Genomic DNA, 17,661 nt, shown 5'->3' with positions numbered 1-17,661 from the left:
CCCCTCCCCCTGGGACACGCTCCATTAGTGGGGTCCTGTGAGCCCCTCAGTACAGAAGCTGAGAGCAGACCCACTGCTGAGAACATGCACTGTAAGTTCTAGGTATGGAGTTATTCCAGTAACTTGAGAAATCCTTTTGCTTTTGATACAGGAAAATCCCTTTGAAAGAATTGTCTCTGGGGGCTGACCCCAGCGCCTTTCTTCCCATTTGCTCTTGATCACCCTCCATCAGGCTCCTGCCCCACCACGCCAGCAAAAGTGTTGTTCTCAAAATCACCGAGACGGCACCTCACTAAGCCCCATGATCAATTCTCAGGACTCACCCAACTCGCCCTTTCATTATCACTGGACACAGTTGGCCACTCGCTCCTCCTGAGACAAGTTCCTCCTTCATCTTCCAGCCCACCACCCTCTCCTTGTTTTCCTCACACGCCCCGGCTGCCTCTTCTCTGTCCTTTGCTCAGTCCCCCTCATCTCCCCGGTCCACGAAGGTTGAGTTGCTCCGGGGCTCAGCCATGGGCCTCTTCCCTTCTCTATCTACACCACTCCCTTGGTGAGCTCATGCAGCCCACTGGCTGATGCCTCCCAGATGTATGTCCCAGCCCAGATCCTCCCCCAAACTCCAGTCTCATCCATATGACAATATGGGCTCCATTCAGCCAAGAGGAAGAGACAAATATTGAAGATAGGCTATGAAGGTCTAACACACAGATAATAAGAGTCTCTGAAGAAGAAACGCAGAGAAAGAGAACAAAAAAAAAGTCTAAAACTTGTAATTCAAGACAAGTTTCCTGAAATTAAAAAAAAAGAAAGATTTCAAACTACATATTGAAAGAGTACACCACATAGCTAAGAATATTGTCCTAGACTGACCAATATCAAGACATAGTCTGGAAAAGTTACTAGATGTAAGAAAAAGAAAAAAATTGGGCATCTAAGGCAAAAAAAGCAAGTGATTTACAATGGAAGAAATAGATTATCAGACTTTTCAACAGCAACATTCAAGATGAAAGAAAAAGAAAGAAAAAGAAAGAAAGAAGGAAGGAAGGAAGGGAGGGAGGAAGGAATGAAATGTGAGCCAAGAATTTTATATCCAGCAAATCTGACTTTCAGGTATAAGGAGAACAAGCTGTTATCTTGGTGTCAGAACTCAGAGAACATTGTTCACAGGAGCCCTTCCTGGGGGGACAATCAGAACAAGGCCAAAATGATGAGAAAGACATGGACATGCGGTTTGAGGTGAACATTAAATATGTAGTTACTTGTAAACAAAGATCAATGAGGGTGAAAGGGGAGCAAGCAAGGTGCAGCAGCTCTGGGTCCTGACAGTGTAGACAAAGCGCAGCTGCAGGTACCGCGTTTTTCACACATTGAAGATTTGTGGCAACTTTACGTCGAGCAAGTCTATCGGTGCCATTTTTCCAACAGCATTTGCTTACTTTGTGTCTGTGTCACATTTTAGTAATTCTCACAGTAGCTCAGCCTTTTTTTATTATTGTCATAATCTGTTATGGTGATCTGTGATCAGTGATCTTTGATGTTACTATTGCAAAACATTACGACTTGCTGAAGGCTTATATGATGGTTAGCATTTTCTGGCAATAAAGTACTTTTAAATTAAGGTATGAACATTGTTTTTTTTGACATAATGTTATTGTACACTTAATAGACTACAGTGTAGTGTAAACATAACTTATATGCACAGAGAAACCAAAAAATTTGTGTGACTCTCTTTATTGTGATATTTGCTTTTTTGTGGTGGTCTGGAACAGAACGCACAATATCTCCAAAGCACGCCTGTATTTTGAAAGGGGGGAGAGGCTGGGGAGAGCAAATGTAAAACAGATTTTAACAGCTTTCAGAAACCATATTGGTGGTGGTAGAATTACTATCATTATTCAGAGACTGTTGTGTATATGTAACATGAGATAAAGCAAACAGTAACTATGGGATATTCTTTTTTTTTTGGCGGTACGTGGGCCTCTCACCGTTGTGGCCTCTCCTGTTGAGGAACACAGGCTCCAGACACGCAGGCTCAGCGGCCATGGCTCACGGGCCCAGCCGCTCCGTGGCATGTGGGATCTTCCCGGACCAGGGCATGAACCCATGTCCCCTGCATCGGCAGGCGGACTCTCAACCATTGCGCCACCAGGGAAGCCTAGGACTTTTTTGGGGGGGCGGGTGGGCTTCACCGCACGGCTTGCACGATCTTAGTTCCCTGACCAGGATTGAACCCGCACCCTTGTCAGTGAAAGCATGGAGTCTTAACCATTGGACCACCAGGGAATTCCCAAGAATCAGGATTCTTGATGTGGAACAAAAGAGATACTGGTGGAATAGGGAAGAGGTTAAGTAAAAATCTAGTGCTGGGCCTCCCTGGTGGCGCAGTGGTTGAGAGTCCGCCTGCCGATGCAGGGGATACGGGTTCGTGCCCCGGTCTGGGAGGATCCCATATGCCGCGGAGCGGCTGGGCCCGTGAGCCATGGCCGCTGAGCCTGCGCATCCGGAGCCTGTGCTCCGCAACGGGAGAGGCCACAACAGTGAGAGGCCCGCATACCGCAAAAAAAAAAAAAAAAAAAAAAAAAATCTAGTGCTGAATCTGAATTGGAAGATCAGTATGAATTTATGAAGTGTTCTATCTTTAACTATATGTACTGTCACGTATGTATGTGTATATATATGTTTGTACAAATGTTTGTATGTATCCATGTGTGTATGTATCTACGTATATATGTATGTATCTAGGCATATATCTATGTATCTAGGCATATGTAGCATATCTATTATATGCACATATGTATGTACGTATGTCTGTATAGCACTGGCCACTGAAAAAGGCTAGGAGCAACGATCAACCCAATGGACACCCCTAGTGCCCAGATTATGGTCTTGAAATACCACTTTCCACCAAAAGCAAAAAGTAAAAACAGGGCTTCATGGGGAGATGGCTGATTCTATGTGTAGAGCAGCAAAGTACCAGATGTGGGCAGAACATCTTGTCAGGCTGGATAGCAAGGAGACTGTCCAAACCATGAGAGTTACGCCAAAGGACTCGTGTGCCAGACTGAAGAGGCTTCTGCTGGTCAGAGCGGGGACATTTTCAACTTCAGTGAAATAATGATTGCAAAGGAGTAAAACACAACAGATATGTTTAGATCTATGATACTGACTAGATACTAAAAAATATTATAATGATGGTACTAGTAAAAAAATAAAGCTAACCGGTCACCTTCAGAGGATGACAGGGAGCAAATTCATGATCTTTTTTTTTTTTTTTTTTTGGCGGTACGCGGGCCTCTCACTGTTGTGGCCTCTCCCGCTGTGGAGCACAGGCTCCGGACACGCAGGCTCAGCGGCCATGGCTCACGGGCCCAGCCGCTCCACGGCATGTGGGATCTTCCCAGACCGGGGCGCGAACCCATGTCCCCTGCATTGGCAGGCGGACTCTCAACCACTACGCCACCAGGGAAGCCCCAAATACATGAGCTTGAAAGCTGACAAGGCGGGAATAAGCCTTTATCCTGTCTTTCCCATAAGAAGCATGCCACTGGGTAAAAAATAGCACATAAGAAGAAACGTCTCTTTAGAGAAATATTCCAGTTCATAAGTGAAAGAGCAGCAGAATAGCAGCATCTTGTAACTCCCACGTATGAGTGGGTGTGGACACACAGCCTCCATTGTTGTTATTGTCACAAGGTGGCAGGAGCCACATGCCTCCTGATGGAAGAAGCCAGCACCCACTCTAGTCTTGCCAAACAGATGGAACCTGAGTCTGATCAAGCTTCTGGGTCCAGAGGACAGAGGAACAAGCTGAGCTGCATGAGGAGTGTTTGGAAAACCAACAGGTCAAAAGGTCCCAGGCCCTTCAACAGATAAATGGTAAGGAAAAGAAAGGGATGGAGGGGGAGCCAGTAGATTAAAAGAGACTCAAAGACATATTTAAAAAAAGAGAGAGCAAGACAAATTCTAGCATCCAGGGACATACAATTGGGTGATCAATTACGAAGAAACACAAGGCAGTGTCGGACCAGTGGTCACATTTGGAGGAAGAGGGGGTCTGTGATTTGATGGGGGCATGTAGAAGGGCTCCAGGAAAGGCTGGCAAAGTTCCTGACCCGGGTGGGAGTTTCAAAGGTGGTTTGCCTTATAATGATTCATTAAGTTCGAATTTGTTCAGTGACACTTTCTGTGCCTGTATTTTAGTTTACAGTAAAAAAGATTTGGTTTTTGAAAACCAAACTTGAGTCAGATCCTGTCATTCCTTTGCTCTATACACTCAGAGGCATGGCCGGAGTTCCGACAATGCCCTCAAGGCCCGGCCCCTTTAGCGGCTGGTCATCTCCACACTGGCCTTCGCTGCCTCCACTCCGGCCACGTGGGCCTCCTCAAGCCTTCCCATGTGCTGATCCCTCTGCCCAGAACACTCTTCCTGCAGGTGTCTCCCACTCACTCCCCACCTCCATCAGGCCTCTTCTCAATGTCACCTTTCTAGTGCTGTTCACCTTGAGCATCGGTTAAAAATTGCATCCCTCCAATACTTTCTACCCCCCTTCCCTGGTCTATTTTTCTCCATAGCTTATTTTGCACCTAACCCATCACATCTGTACTCACTTACTTGTCCTGGGTTTTGTCTGGTTCCCCCTTGGGGAGAGCAGGGGGTTTTGTCTGCTGTATCCCCAGTGCCCATAGCAGTACCTGGCACAGGGCAGTAAATAGTTGTCGAATGAATGAGCCCAAGGGGGAGGTGGCCTCTGGTGTGTTCAGCCCAGTATGGCTCTGGCCAAGGGCCCTGCCCTGTTGTCACAGCCAAGACACTGGTACCCAAAGAGGGCAGCTCTCCTTACACAGCAGGCCTGGGTGACACTTGTCCGCGTCCAGCCCAGGTGTGCCACAGGTGACATGGAGAGCCATCAAACACAAGGACAGGAAGTTGCAGGCTGCCAGCGTGACCCGTGCTCTGTAACTCCCCGCCCAAGCCCCAGGAGGTGGCACGGGCTTAGCGCTAAGCCTCAAAGTGCCTAGGAGAGGGACCCAGGGTCCTGGTTTTATCGAGTGTAGTGGATGCACGTTTTCTGCTGGTGAACTTGTTCCCCATTTCAACATGGTTACCAAACTGATGAGTGTTTTATGGTGTCCCCAAAGATTATCCAGACCTCCAGTGGTTTCCCACACACACGTTTGAGAACCGTGCACTTCCACGATTAGTTGAAATTTCCTTCCAAACTTTCCAAGGTTCCTCACGCCCAGCCCCGCCCACCTTTCCCTCTCTGCCTGCCTCCCATCCCTGGCTCTCTTCTGCCCGATGCCACGCTCTGCACATGCTCAGCCCACGGCAACCTCTGGAAGGCCCTCTCTTCTCCTCTCCCTCTGGCCCAGCCCCGCTCCCTTTTCAAAGCTTATTCTTTCCTTCCCAGTCAGTGAAGCCCTGCTTGGTGCCAGGTCCCTGTCCCAGGCCCTGGAGTTACAGAGAAGACCGCGTCCCAGCCCTGGCACAGCTTTCAGTCTTGGCAGGGATAGAGACGGGGGTAAATTCTGCTTCTAATGATCATAGCTAAGGTACATAGAAGGCTACAGGTGCCAAGGTCAATAGTTTATACTTATTAACACAATTAACGCTCACAAGAACCCTGCAAGGCAGTTATTATGATTATCTCCATTTCACAGATAAACTGAGGCATAGGGGTTAAGTAGCTTGTCCCAAGTCACAAGGCCAGTAACTGGTGGAGCTGGGCTTTGAACCCAGGTGCTCTGGCTGCAGAGCTGGTTTTCTTCACCACTACTTGCTAAGAATGGATAGAAGCATCTGTTGAAGTCCAGAGGGAGGAGAGACTGAACTTGCCCAGGAGTCAGGGGAGGCTTCCTGGAGGAGGGGGTGACTGTGCGGGCCAGCAGGGGTGGGGGTGGGGGTGGGTGGGTCCTAGGCTGAGAGAACAGCGTGACAGCAGCCCACGGTGGGGACGCCAGGCGTGTCTGCAGAGGGCAGCTCTTCCGGCTGGCTGGGCTGTGACTGGGGGTGCCAGGGAGGCTGCTGGCTCAGCAGGACCTGGAACCCCTTACCGAGGGGCTGGGCTTAGTTCTGCAGGTGGCAGGGCCATGGAAGGGTTTTCTCCTAGGTGTGTAAGGTCAGATCACTGGCTGCTCCCTGGGGAGGCAGGTAGGGGCAGGGCCTGCTGCACGTGGGTGACGGTCCTTTCGCTTCCTGGCTCCTCCACTCACTCTGGAATCTTGGGCAAGTGGCTAGATCCCTGAGACTCAGTTTCCTCCTCTGTCAAATGGAGATAGAAACGGCACCTGCCTCCCAGGTTGCTGGAGCTTGACCGAGATGTGCAGGTAAATGTGCCCAGCAGAGCCGGGCCCTGGCAGGTGCCCAAAAGGGCAGCCGCTGTTGTCGTGTCACCAAAGTCCTCTCTGAGGAAGGGTGTGGAGGCCCTCGTCCCCCATAGAACGCAGCCCACTCTCCCACGTGACCCCTCCAGGCTGTGGGGTCTGGGACTCACCACCACCTCCAGGTCAGAGTTCAAGTGCCGCTGGGTGTCGGACATCTGCACCAAGATCTCACCTGGAGGCACGGAGAGCAGCAGCTTCAGTGCGGGGACCTACCCTGCCCGCCCTCCTCCCACCGGAAGCTGTCAGAAGGGCCTGCCCAAGGCTGGATTTGGGGACCAAAGTCCAGGGATTCCCCATATGACTCAGCGCCTCTGGCAGCACCTGTCCCAGCCCTGGCAAAGTCCTACAGGGAGGGGAGGGGAGGGGCCCTGGCTCCAGAACAAGAGTCTGGGCTCTGGGCCTTGGGCTGCAAGACCTGTGTCTTTGGGGGGGACTTCCTGGAAGGGCCAGACTGTAAAAGGAAACCTCTCTGGGACCTGAGAATGGAGGCAAGGCCGGTCCCGGACCTGAGGGGAGGCACCAGGGAGGCAGGCATAGGGGGGCCCGGAGCCTGGAACACAGGAGGAGGCCAGGGGAGGGGGAGGGGGCTAGGAGGATTGTCCCCCAGGCCTAAGAAGACGAGTGGGGGAGATGGGGGGGAAGAGGCGTGCCTCACCCAGAATCTGTGAGGTGGAACTCTGCAGGGCCTGCTCCCCGATCTTCTGGATGGCGTTGAAGTACACTTCTGCCGCCTCAGACAGAGCTGTGTGGAGAGAGGGATGCGTCCAGCCCCAGACCCCTCCTCCATGTGCCCCTCCCCACTTCTGGAGGCCTCTCCTTGTGGCAGGAGAGAGTGTGGAGGGGATGCCTCGGGCTCTGGCGTAGGTGTGTGTGAGAGGGACGGGGTGCCCCGGGCGGCGTGTGTGGAGAGGTGACATTGGCCAGAGGAGGGGGGGGGTGGAGGAGGAGGGGGTGAAAAAGCGGGGGATGGGCTCTCCCTGCGCGGCAGGGCACAGGGCAGCTGCCCCCAGCACAGGGCCTCGGCCTGTGTCTGTCTGGGAGGGGGCGGGGTGCGGGCATCTGTGTGTCGTGAGGCACAAAGTGGGGCTGGGGGTGGCATGGGCTCAGGTCACTGCTGTGAGGACTCTGAAGTCCTAAAGGGCGGGGAGGGATTGGGTGACACTCAGCTCTGGGTGTGTCCCTGGCTTGTCCAGCCGGCAGGTGGCTCACAACCCTCTGCTGATTAGCTCTGGGGGTGGGGCAGTTGCTGGGAAATGGGGGAGATGGGAGCTGTTTGCACAGGCGCTGAGCGAGTGGTGAGGTCTGGTTGTAGGTGGCTGGAAGGGGGGCTGGTCGGGGTGCCAGGCTGGGGGTGCAGAGGTGGCCTGGGTATGGGAGTGGGCTCAGTGGCAGCATCAGGGTGACATAGAGAAGTGTGTGTCATTGGGGTTTTGAGAGCCTGCAGGGCCGGGCACTCACCGTGGAAGGCCCGGAGGTAGTTGTTCCCCAGGTACACCAGGTTCTCCAGGGCGGGGTTGAACTGCTCCATGATGCTCTGGAGTCCAAGGGTGATGAGAGGGAGGGTGGAGATGGGGAGAGGAAGACTGAATGATGGGCCTCAGGATCAGGGCACCCCCAACCCCAGTGAGAAGCCTGACTCGTGGGAGCCCACCTAGAAACTTGGAGTCACCCAGAATTCTGGCTCTCGGCTGCAAGGACCTCAGAGGCCAGGATCCAGACCGGGGTCCCCTTGGCCGGCTCCAGATCACCACCTGCCCAGAGGGAACTTGCACCTGGAAGGTTCTCCTCCCACTGGCTGAAGCCTGTGGTCTGTCACAGCGCCCAACTGGGCGTGGCTCAACGCTGCCTTGAGTTCAGCCACCTCAGGGGCAAGGGCAGACCTTGCCCTGCTCAAAGAAGAGCCCCTGGGGAGCAAGACTGTGGCCGGGTCCCTTGGGCCGCTGCAGGCCATGGCCAGCTGGAGAGCACTCTGGGTAGAGGACTTAGACTTGGGTCTTGATTCAAATCTCAGCAGCCCCTCTTCTTCCCTTGGTGACTTTGAACTAGCTGTTTGGCCTCTCTGGCCTCACTTTTCTTATCTATCAAATGGGGCGATTATTTTCTACCCCAAAGATAGGGTGTTGTGAGGTTTACATGTTGAAAGCGTCCTGCACACAGGAGGTGCTCAGTAAATGTCTATGGAGACTGCAGCAACCCCCCGGAGTCGAGTAGAAAGTTTGAGTGAGCGGCTCAGAAACCAGACAGAGACAGGGAGACACAGAGAGAAAGAGACAAAGAGAGACTCCCCTACCCTGGGGTGGCCAGGTGGCTCTTCGGGCAGGGCCCCTGCTCCCAGCTAAGGCCACCCTGGGCCCTGTCCTGCTTCATCCAGTGTTTGGGAGTCTGTCTCAGCAGTCCTGTCACTCACTGGATGAACCCGTGCTCTGGGAGCCTCAGGTTGGGGCTGGAGTGGCCGACTGCCCCCAGGGATGCCCACCCCCATGCCCACTGCTCAGCTCAGCCTGGTTCTGGGCCTTCTTTCCTGGAACAAACTGCTGCTATGCTCACTCTCTGTCCTCCAGAGCTGGCCGACCTTCGAGCCCTGGGAGCGGGGGCGGCAGCCGGGGCCTGGGCCACGCACACACTCACCTTGTAGATGGCCATGGTGGACCTGTAGAACTGGTCCATCTCGGGGGCCATGGAGTGGGTGCACCCGGGCACTGAGTAGAAGGCTGGTGGCACTAGCAAGGCTGGGAGCACTGGGGGTCGGTACCCTCCAATGCCCACTGCTCAGCAGGCTGTGAAGGAGGCTTCAGAGTGGGACCTGGAGATGGAGGGCTGGCCAAGGAGGAGGTGGCAGCTTAATTATTCACCAGCCAGGGATGTCAGAATGCGATCTGGGGCGTAACCAGACCCGGCGGGGAAGGCATTCTGTGACGCGGGCGGGTTCGTGTGACCTGCGCTTCAATTATTTACCCCTCTGAACCGCGGACTGGTGGGCACGCGTGGATGGCCACTCTCCCGGGTCACCTCCTCTTCAAGGAAGAGCCTTTCCCAGGCCAGCAGGGACCCCTAGCTCTGAGGGACCCCCGCCCTCCCACCTGCCTACACTGGGCAGTGCCCACCCTATTGGGCTCGAGCTGTGCAGTGACCACCCCCGGACCCTCCCTGGAAGTCCGTCCCTGCAGGCGGAAGGCACCCATGGCTCGTCACTGTTCTCAGGCCCCCTCTCTACCCTGAGCCCCTCAGACCTGCAGCCCAGGGGCTGAGGCTCCTACGCCCGCTGCCACCCGCCCAGAGACGTGACAGCACAAACCATGGAGTCGCACAGGCCTGCGGGCACGCTTTGGCCCTGGTCACTTGCTGTGTGACGGTGCCCGAGCACCCTGCCCTCTCTGGGTCTCATCCCCTCCTCTGGCAAGTGGGGCTCTCCCTCGCCCTCCACCGTGGGGCAGGCAGGCCTGACGGCCGCCTCTGCACACCCTCAGGCCCTGATTTGGAGAGACCTAAAGAGAAGAGGTGTCCCTGGCTCGCGGAGCCTGGTAACCAGAGCTTCCATCCGTCTGCGTGGGCACAGGCAGGTGACAGCCAAGGCTGAAGGTCAAGGCTGAGGGGGGCTGGCGGGTGGGGGGCACTCACGCCACAGTGCACACAACACAGGCAAACCAGAATTCAACCATTTATTTCACAGTTTGGGGTAGTCCCTGGAGCCCCTCTCCAGTCATAAACCACTTTCTGTCGGGAAGAATAACTGAAGTCCCAGGAGTGACTTTGAGAGCTGAGGAGGGCTCGTGGGTGGGTGGCTGGGGTGTGTGGAGGGGCAAAGTCGAATGGGACGCCCCACTCCTAGGTTTCCCCTCCCGATGGGGTGGTGATGGCCCGTTTCTCTGGCTCCACCCCCAGCGGAGAGGGCAGAGGGTAGAAGGGGTCTCTGTAGCTCCAGGGGCCCGGGAAGAACCTGGGGCCCTCTGGGAGGCCTTAGTGTTCGAGCTACCCTGGGGGTCAGGGAGCAGCCTGAGTGAGGCTTGAGGCTTTCTAAGCTGGAAGGACACAAAGTGCCAGCAGGCGGGGACAGAGGGGGAGAGAGGCCTGAGGACCAGCCCTAGGCAGGAAGCCCGGTGCCCCGCTAGGCCGGGTCTGTGGACACAGAGCCGCCTGGGCCTGGCTCTGCCCAGCCTCCCAGCTGGGCCTGGGTGGGCGGGGTGGGGTGGGGATCGTTGGGGGCCCGGCGGCCTCACGGTGAGAGCAGCAGCTGGATGAGCTTCTGGAACTGCTCCCGGTGCTCGTAGATGTAGACCTCAGTCTCCCAGAGGGCGTTGACCAGCACCGTGTCACTGACCTCGTCCAGCATGATGTCTGTCCCCAGCTGGGGATTCAGTCTGTCCGGGTCAAGGAGGAGCGGTCACCCCCAGGACACTTGGCCTGGGTAGGGGATGAGAGCTAGGACTGGGGCGGACTCGGGACACAGAGCAGCTCCTTGGGGAAAGGGAAAGTCCAGGCTGGGGACTGGGGCCAGCAGAGCCCTCACCTGAAGTACTGGATGCCAACCATCTCGCACCAGGCCCGGGCCCGGTCCACGGGCCGCCCATCCGGATCCGTGCACTGGTAAGAAGAAGCCTCTGTGAGCATCCAGCACACACCACACACACAGCCCCTGCCTGGGGTCCCCAGGTTCCAGGTTGGCTTAGCGCCCTAACAGCAGAGTGACTTGGGGCAGATCCCCCTTTCTGGGCTGCAGTGACTGTCCCAGCTATGCAGAGGGGCACGGTCTGTGGCCTTGACAGGTGGCTCGGCAGCGTTCAGGGTCAGTGAGCATGGAGGGGCTGAGTGGACAGGCCTCCACCTCCCTGCCCCCTTAGCTTTTGTCCATCTGACATTCTGGGCTTCCACATGGGCTGTGTTTAAAGGAAGAAATCCACAGCTAAAAAATGCTTGAAAATCCCACTGGAGGTGGTCACCGAAGGTCCCTGCCAGCATTGAGACACTGTATATAGGGGAAGGGGAACCCCCCCTGCCCTGAGCTGGCTGAGGAGGATCAACAGAGCCCTGCCATCCCCATGACACCCAGGGTCCCCCGGGAAGCCTCATCCTGGGGCTGAGATCCCGAGGGAAGTGGGCCTGGGGAGGGGTCCATACTCACACAGTCCACCACCATCTTGCTCAGTTCCTTGGCCCCAAAAACAGTCTTGGCCAGTTCCCAGGGGTTGCTGGGACGGAAGACGTCCACACAGGTCACGGGCACCTGCGGGGACCTCCCTGTCCCCAAGGAGACGACAACGGAGAGTTTCTTCACCTTGTTGCCCTGACCCTGTTGGGACAGGACAGGTCAGAGGCGGCCTGCCCCACAGATCGGGGGCACCCAGGGGTAAGAGAGAGGCTCCCCGGGGGATTGTGAGGAGGAGTCACAGCCTGTGCTGCCTCTCCTTTGCTTCGGAACACGTTCTCCTGCCAATCTTCTGGGCGACCTCGGCAACCCACCTACCCAGGCTCCCCATGCACTCAGACGGGTGATGTTTGAGAACCCTTCCCCATCCCCCAGTCTCTCACTGATTCCCTCTTCCTCCAGGAAGCCTGCCCTTCCACATCTGGCCCCTAGAGGGCGCCCACCTCCCTGCCGCCTGCAGCTTCATCAGGGGCTTGGTGATGACCTCAGTGACAACTACAGCCAACAAGGATGGGGCACACTCAAGGTCAGGTGCTGTTCTAAAGGCTTCACAGATAAGAGGCCACGGAAGCCTCACTGACAGTCCCCAGGCAGGTACTATCAATAGCCCTGGACAGCGGTTGAAGTGAAGCATGGGCAGAGACAGGCCCCAGACCCAGAGGCCCCTGCACCACACTGCTTCTCCTAACCTGAGTGGGCCTTGCCCACCTCTGCACTAAGCTCCTCGGGCTGAGGGCCGCTTCTCTTCCTCTGGATCACTGACTCTGCACTGCCCCATCCCCAAAGGCCTCAGCATGGGCTCCCCTCCTCTGTGAGCCCTTTCTGAGCCCTCATGTCTCTCAGCAGGGGTGATGCTCCTAGGCCCCTGCACAGTTCTCTGTCACAGAACCTAAAACACTCGGATGGATGTGTTCTTGTTTATGGACTGTCTCCCCTAAATATGAGCTCCCCAAGGGCAAGCGTGTGTCTCCAGGCCGGGCAGCGTGGCTAGGCCTGTAAACTGGCACATACTGGTATGCATGCTGTCCTCCCCACAAACAGCAGATGCTGTTAACTGATTATAACACCCTTCACCACCTAGTCCGGATTGGGCCTCAGAATCCCTCTTAGCACAGTGCTTTGGGCAGACACCACCAATCAGGCACGTTCGAGTGTGACATAAAATTGCTGTTAAGTGCACAAATGAATGAACGCATGAAGAAAAGCCATTTGCTCTCCCAGGAGTCAGCCCAGAGTACAGTCAAGGTTTGCAGAAACAGGAGAGGCCGCTGTGGGCGGTCACGTCCAGCCCCTCCAACCCGAGGTGGCTCTCACCTTGCGGATCAAGTCCTGGTTGTACTCATGGATTTCCGTCATGGCGTCCAGCGTGGGGTTGTTGGCCAGCAGCCCGCCATCCAGGAAGCGCCCGTTGGGCCGGAAGTAGGTGGGGGCTGCCCCACTGCTCCGGGCTGCCCGCCACACCAGCTGCTCTGGGGGTGGGGGAGGAGGGGGTCCAGTGGCACAAGAGATGTGTGTTTCAGATCTAAGGGTGTGTGTGTGTGTATGTGTACACGTGGCACTGTGGGAAGAGGGTGAGGTTGGGGACTCTTCAGAAGCAGGACCGACAGGCCATGCTGTCTGGCCCCGCCATCCTGGTGGAAGGCAGGGTGCAGCCTGCCTGATGGCTCCCTGGCTCTGCCAGCCCTCAGCTGATACCCTTGGGAGGGAAGACCAGGGCAGTGGGTGGGATGGTGGTGGGCTGGGGGTGCCTGGCAGCAAGCTTGCGACTCCCATCCACCAACCTGCAGCCTCTCGGGCCAATCACTTCCCACAGATGCATCAAACATGGTTTTAACCTGAGGGTTGAGTTGGAGGCTTTAGGTTAACGTTCTGGCCGACATGAGGCTCCCGTACACACTCTGGAGCCTCATAATTCCGGAAGAGGTGGAGTTCAGCCGGCTGCCGGTCGGACAGTGTCCCGGTCAGCATCACCCTGGAGAGAAATAAGGTGCAGGACACTGAAGCCACTGACCAATCCGCCCTTGACAATCCACCTTTGGCAATTTTTGTCCAAACTGCCGATGCACTAATTCTTAAACTCAGCATTCCTACTTCTGGGAACCCATCCTAAGACACTCCCACATGTGCGGGGAGATGGGCACACACTAGGCTATTAATGGCATTAAAGCAAACGACTGGAAACTAAATGTCCACCAGTGGGATGGTTCATGCTCCACGGCTCCTCTGTGCAGTGGGGTCTGAGTCGCTGGAGAACGGCTGAGGTATTGCTTCAGGTACTGATGGATGGTGAGTGCCAAGATTTATATTTAAGTGGAAAAAGCAAGGTTCAGGACAGTGTGTGTAATATGCCACCATTTATTTAAAAACAAAACCCAAAAGACTATATCTATCTGCTTGGTCAGAGGGTAACTCTGGAAGGACCCATGTGCAGTGAGCTGCCTCTGGGACAGGGGACTGCTTGGGGGCTGCAGATCCAGGACAGGAGTCGGGGGAGACTTTTCAGCATGTCATCTCTGGTACCTAATCAGTGTTCTACCATGTGAGTCTACAACCTATTAAAGAAGACTCCTAACTCTCTCAAGAGACTCAGACATCCTTAAATACTGAGGGGAGTGTAGACTGACACAGCCCCCTTGGAAACCAATATGTATTCAGACCCTTACAAATGTCCTGGCTCTTTTTTTTTTAATTTATTTTCTTTATTTATTTTTGGCTGTGTTGGATCTTCATTGCTGCATGAGGGCTTTCTCTAGTTGCGGCAAGTGGGGGCTACTCTTCCTTGCGGTGCGCAGGCTTCTCATGGTGGTGGCTTCTCTTGTTGCGGAGCATGGGCTCTAGACGCACGCGGGCTTCAGCAGTTGTGGCACATGGGTTCAGTAGTTGTGGCTTGCAGGCTCTAGAGCGCAGGCTCAGTAGTTGTGGTGCACAGGCCCAGCTGCTCTGCGGCATGTGCGATCTTCCTGGACCAGGGCTCGAACCCGTGTCCCCTGCACTGGCAGGCAGATTCTTAACCACTCTGCTACCAGGGAAGACCTGTCCTGGCTCTTTGATCTGGGAATTCCGTTTTGGAAAATCCAGCCTAAAGTAATAATCTTGGTTACAATGAAAGCTTTTTGTTTAAGGCTATTCATGCAGTGTAATTTATTACAGTGAAAAGTGAATGCTCTACATGGAAATAATAGGAGGGAGTGCCTAAACAATGGAATGTTTTGCAGCCACTTCAAATTACAGTAGCAAGGAGTTGAGACTAACACAGAAAGGTGTTTGTTACAATGAAAAATATAAAGAAAAGGGAACAAAAACTATGCATGGGAAAAAAAGATTAGTTTTCCACCTCTAAGAATCTTGTGGAAAGGTTATTTGAACATACCTCTCAATGAACAAAAAGCTAAATGCTGGAAAAAAAATTTTTTTTGATCTTAAAAGCACAGAAGATTGGGCGATTGGGATTGACATGTATACACTGATGTGTATAAAATTGATGACTAGGGCTTCCCTGGTGGCGCAGTGGTTGAGAGTCCGCCTGCTGATGCAGGAGACACGGGTTTGTGCCCCGGTCCGGGAAGATCCCACATGCCGCGGAGCAGCTGGGCCCGTGAGCCATGGCCGCTGAGCCTGCGCGTCCGGAGCCTGTGCTCCGCAACGGGAGAGACCACAACAGTGAGAGGCCCGCATACCGCAAAAAAAAAAAAAAAAAAAAAAAAAATTGATGACTAATAAGAACCTGCTGTATAAAAAAATAAATTAAATAAAATTCAAAAATTCAAAAAAAGAAGCACAGAAGATCTGATAAGATAGAAAGGAAAGATGAGGGTAAACTCTGAGGATAAGCAAGAATTCACAGAGGTAAATGGAGCACAGACCCATCTCTGACCTGAAGGCAGACACCAAACTATCAATTTGAACTTCCATGCTGATGGCCTCATGGGGCCAGAGGGACAGAAGTCAAAGCCCAGGGTTCACTAAAGTTTAGGGATCTAATGGGAGACCCTCCCCACATTAGGTTGTAATCCCAAAGGGCTACCCCCTTGGATAAGGGTAAACCAGAAATAAACCTGCCCCTTTCCCACCCCTGGAGGCTGTGAGTAAAGTTGGCTGGCATTAAACAAAGAAAGGAGAAAAAAAAGAAAATCCCTGAAAATGTATAACCACAAACTAAACCTCCTACAGATCTGTAGTCTAAATTCACATCACCTGGGGGGAAGTTCCAAAACCTTCATGCCAAGAATTTAGTTACAGTGACCCTAGATGCTACTGAACGTGGGTACCTGGAAGATACAACATAAGACACTCTGGAGAAGATACCCTCATTCTAGGCTTCACAGAATCTGCACATATTTCTCAACACTAAGGAATACCACACAGTTCCAAAAAGGGTGGGGAGGGGGACATCAAGAAATAAAACACTATGAATAAGAATAAGCATAAACAACACAAACAGAAAAACATACCTACATAGACAGCAGTTATTTGAATCCTCAAACAAAGACTGTAAAACAGCTATGCTTGGGACTTCCCTGGTGGCACAGTGGTTAAGAATCTGCCTGCCAATGCAGGGGACACCGGTTTGAGCCCTGGTCTGGGAAGATCCCACATGCTGTGGAGCAATTAAGCCCATGCACCACAACTACTGAGCCTGCACTCTAGAGCCCGTGAACCACAGCTACTGAGCCCACGTGCCACAACTACTGAAGCCCGTGTGCCGAGAGCCCATGCTCCACAACAAGAGAAGCCACCGCAATGAGAAGTCCATGCACTGCAATGAAGAGTAGCCTGCGTGCCACAACTACTGAAGCCCGTGTGCCTAGAGCCCATGCTCCACAACAAGAGAAGCCACCGCAATGAGAAGCCCATGCACTGCAATGAAGAGTAGCCCCTGCTCGCAGCAACTAGAGAAGGCCCACGTGCAGCAATGAAGACCCAATGCAGCCAAAAATAAATAAATAAAATAAAATTATATAAAAAAACCCAAACAGCTATGCTTACAATGTTGAAAGACATCAAACACAAGCTTGATAATATTTTCAGGGAATAAAAAACTATAAGTAATGACCTAGAAGATCTGAAGAAAAAACAAAGAGTACTTCCAGAAATTTAAATAAATAAATTAATTAAAACTCAATGAATAGGTTAAATGAAAAATCAGATAAAGTTAAAGAGAGAATTAGTGAATTGGAAAATAGGTAAGAAGAAATTATCCAGAATGCAACGCAGAGAGATAAAATGAAAGAATATACAGGAGAAGTTAAAAGACATGAAAGACAGAAAAGCTCTAACATTTTCAACTGGAGTTCCAGAAGGAGAGGCAAGAGAAAATTAGGCAGAGGCAAGGTTGAACCAATAATGACTCAGGCTTCCAGAACTGAAGACAGACATGAATCCAAAGATTTAAAAAGGCCAACAAATCCCATGCAGGATAAATTAGAAGGAATTCATAACTAGATATATCATAGTACAACTGTAGAACACCAAAAACAAATAAACAAACACATAAATAAAAGCATCCAGAGGAAAAAAGACTACTTACTTTCAAAGGAGTAAGAGTTAAATTGAAATTGACTGCAAGTGTAATAATGGATGCTAAAAGGTATAGAATGATATCTTTCTTGTTCTACAAGAAAATCACCAGCCTAGAGTTCTATACTCAACAAGAATAAGAGAGAAATAAAAGAATGTTCAACTGATAAGGGTGAAATACAACTAGTTTCAAATGATGAGAGTGAAATAAACCTATTTTCAAACAACTCTGCTAGTGGAGAATTCACTGCCAGCAGACCATCTCTACGGGAAAGGCAAAAGAAGGTACTTTAGGCAGGAGGAAGGTGGTCACAGGAAGATTGTAAAGCAAAGAAGTGATACACATGTATACATACACACACACATATGCATACTCATATACATACACACATACATGAGCTGGAGCCAGCTCATACTGGCTTGTGAGAACCTATTGCTAAATCTCATGAGCTGGTTGTTAAACTGTTGGTAGCTTGAAATCAGCCATGGTGGAGGTATTTATGCCATGGGAATTGGCCAACACTACAAACCAGGGTTTTATCCTCCTAGAGATCTGGTTTCCCAGCTCACCGCTAGATAAATATAAATAAACCTCAACTTCAAAAAACAATATC

The 17,661-nt window shown here is 52.7% G+C and overlaps 2 protein-coding genes across 11 annotated transcripts in view; both read right to left on the bottom strand.

Annotated features, from left to right (window-relative positions):
• The window catches only part of BAIAP2L2 (BAR/IMD domain containing adaptor protein 2 like 2), a 28,255-nt gene extending 19,189 nt beyond the window's left edge, over positions 1-9,066 (bottom strand). Inside the window, exons 1-4 of the mRNA XM_060112928.1 lie at positions 9,016-9,066; positions 7,846-7,921; positions 7,043-7,129; positions 6,498-6,559 (exon numbers count right to left, since the gene is read on the bottom strand). Of these exons, the coding sequence (XP_059968911.1) occupies positions 6,498-6,559; positions 7,043-7,129; positions 7,846-7,921; positions 9,016-9,066 (276 nt within the window). The remainder of the gene's footprint in view (positions 1-6,497; positions 6,560-7,042; positions 7,130-7,845; positions 7,922-9,015) is intronic.
• A 966-nt stretch (positions 9,067-10,032) lies between these two features.
• Positions 10,033-17,661, bottom strand: part of PLA2G6 (phospholipase A2 group VI) — a 52,665-nt gene continuing 45,036 nt past the window's right edge. For 9 of the 10 annotated variants that reach the window (XM_060112572.1, XM_060112574.1, XM_060112580.1 and 6 more), the window contains 5 exons: positions 13,366-13,502; positions 12,845-12,999; positions 11,507-11,674; positions 10,895-10,968; positions 10,033-10,745 (listed from right to left, as the gene is read on the bottom strand). In XM_060112572.1, coding sequence (XP_059968555.1) covers positions 10,601-10,745; positions 10,895-10,968; positions 11,507-11,674; positions 12,845-12,999; positions 13,366-13,502 — 679 coding nt within the window. In that variant the 3' untranslated portion in view covers positions 10,033-10,600. Of the gene's footprint in view, positions 10,789-10,894; positions 10,969-11,506; positions 11,675-12,844; positions 13,000-13,365; positions 13,503-17,661 lie in introns of all 10 variants that reach the window. The other variant, XM_060112575.1, reaches the window with a different exon arrangement.

Source organism: Mesoplodon densirostris, chromosome 11 (assembly GCF_025265405.1).
Source record: "Mesoplodon densirostris isolate mMesDen1 chromosome 11, mMesDen1 primary haplotype, whole genome shotgun sequence".
In the NCBI taxonomy this organism is placed as follows: Eukaryota; Metazoa; Chordata; class Mammalia; order Artiodactyla; family Ziphiidae; genus Mesoplodon; species Mesoplodon densirostris.
The sequence above is the reverse complement of the archived record's forward strand: the minus strand, read 5'-3'. Positions and strand labels throughout refer to the sequence as shown.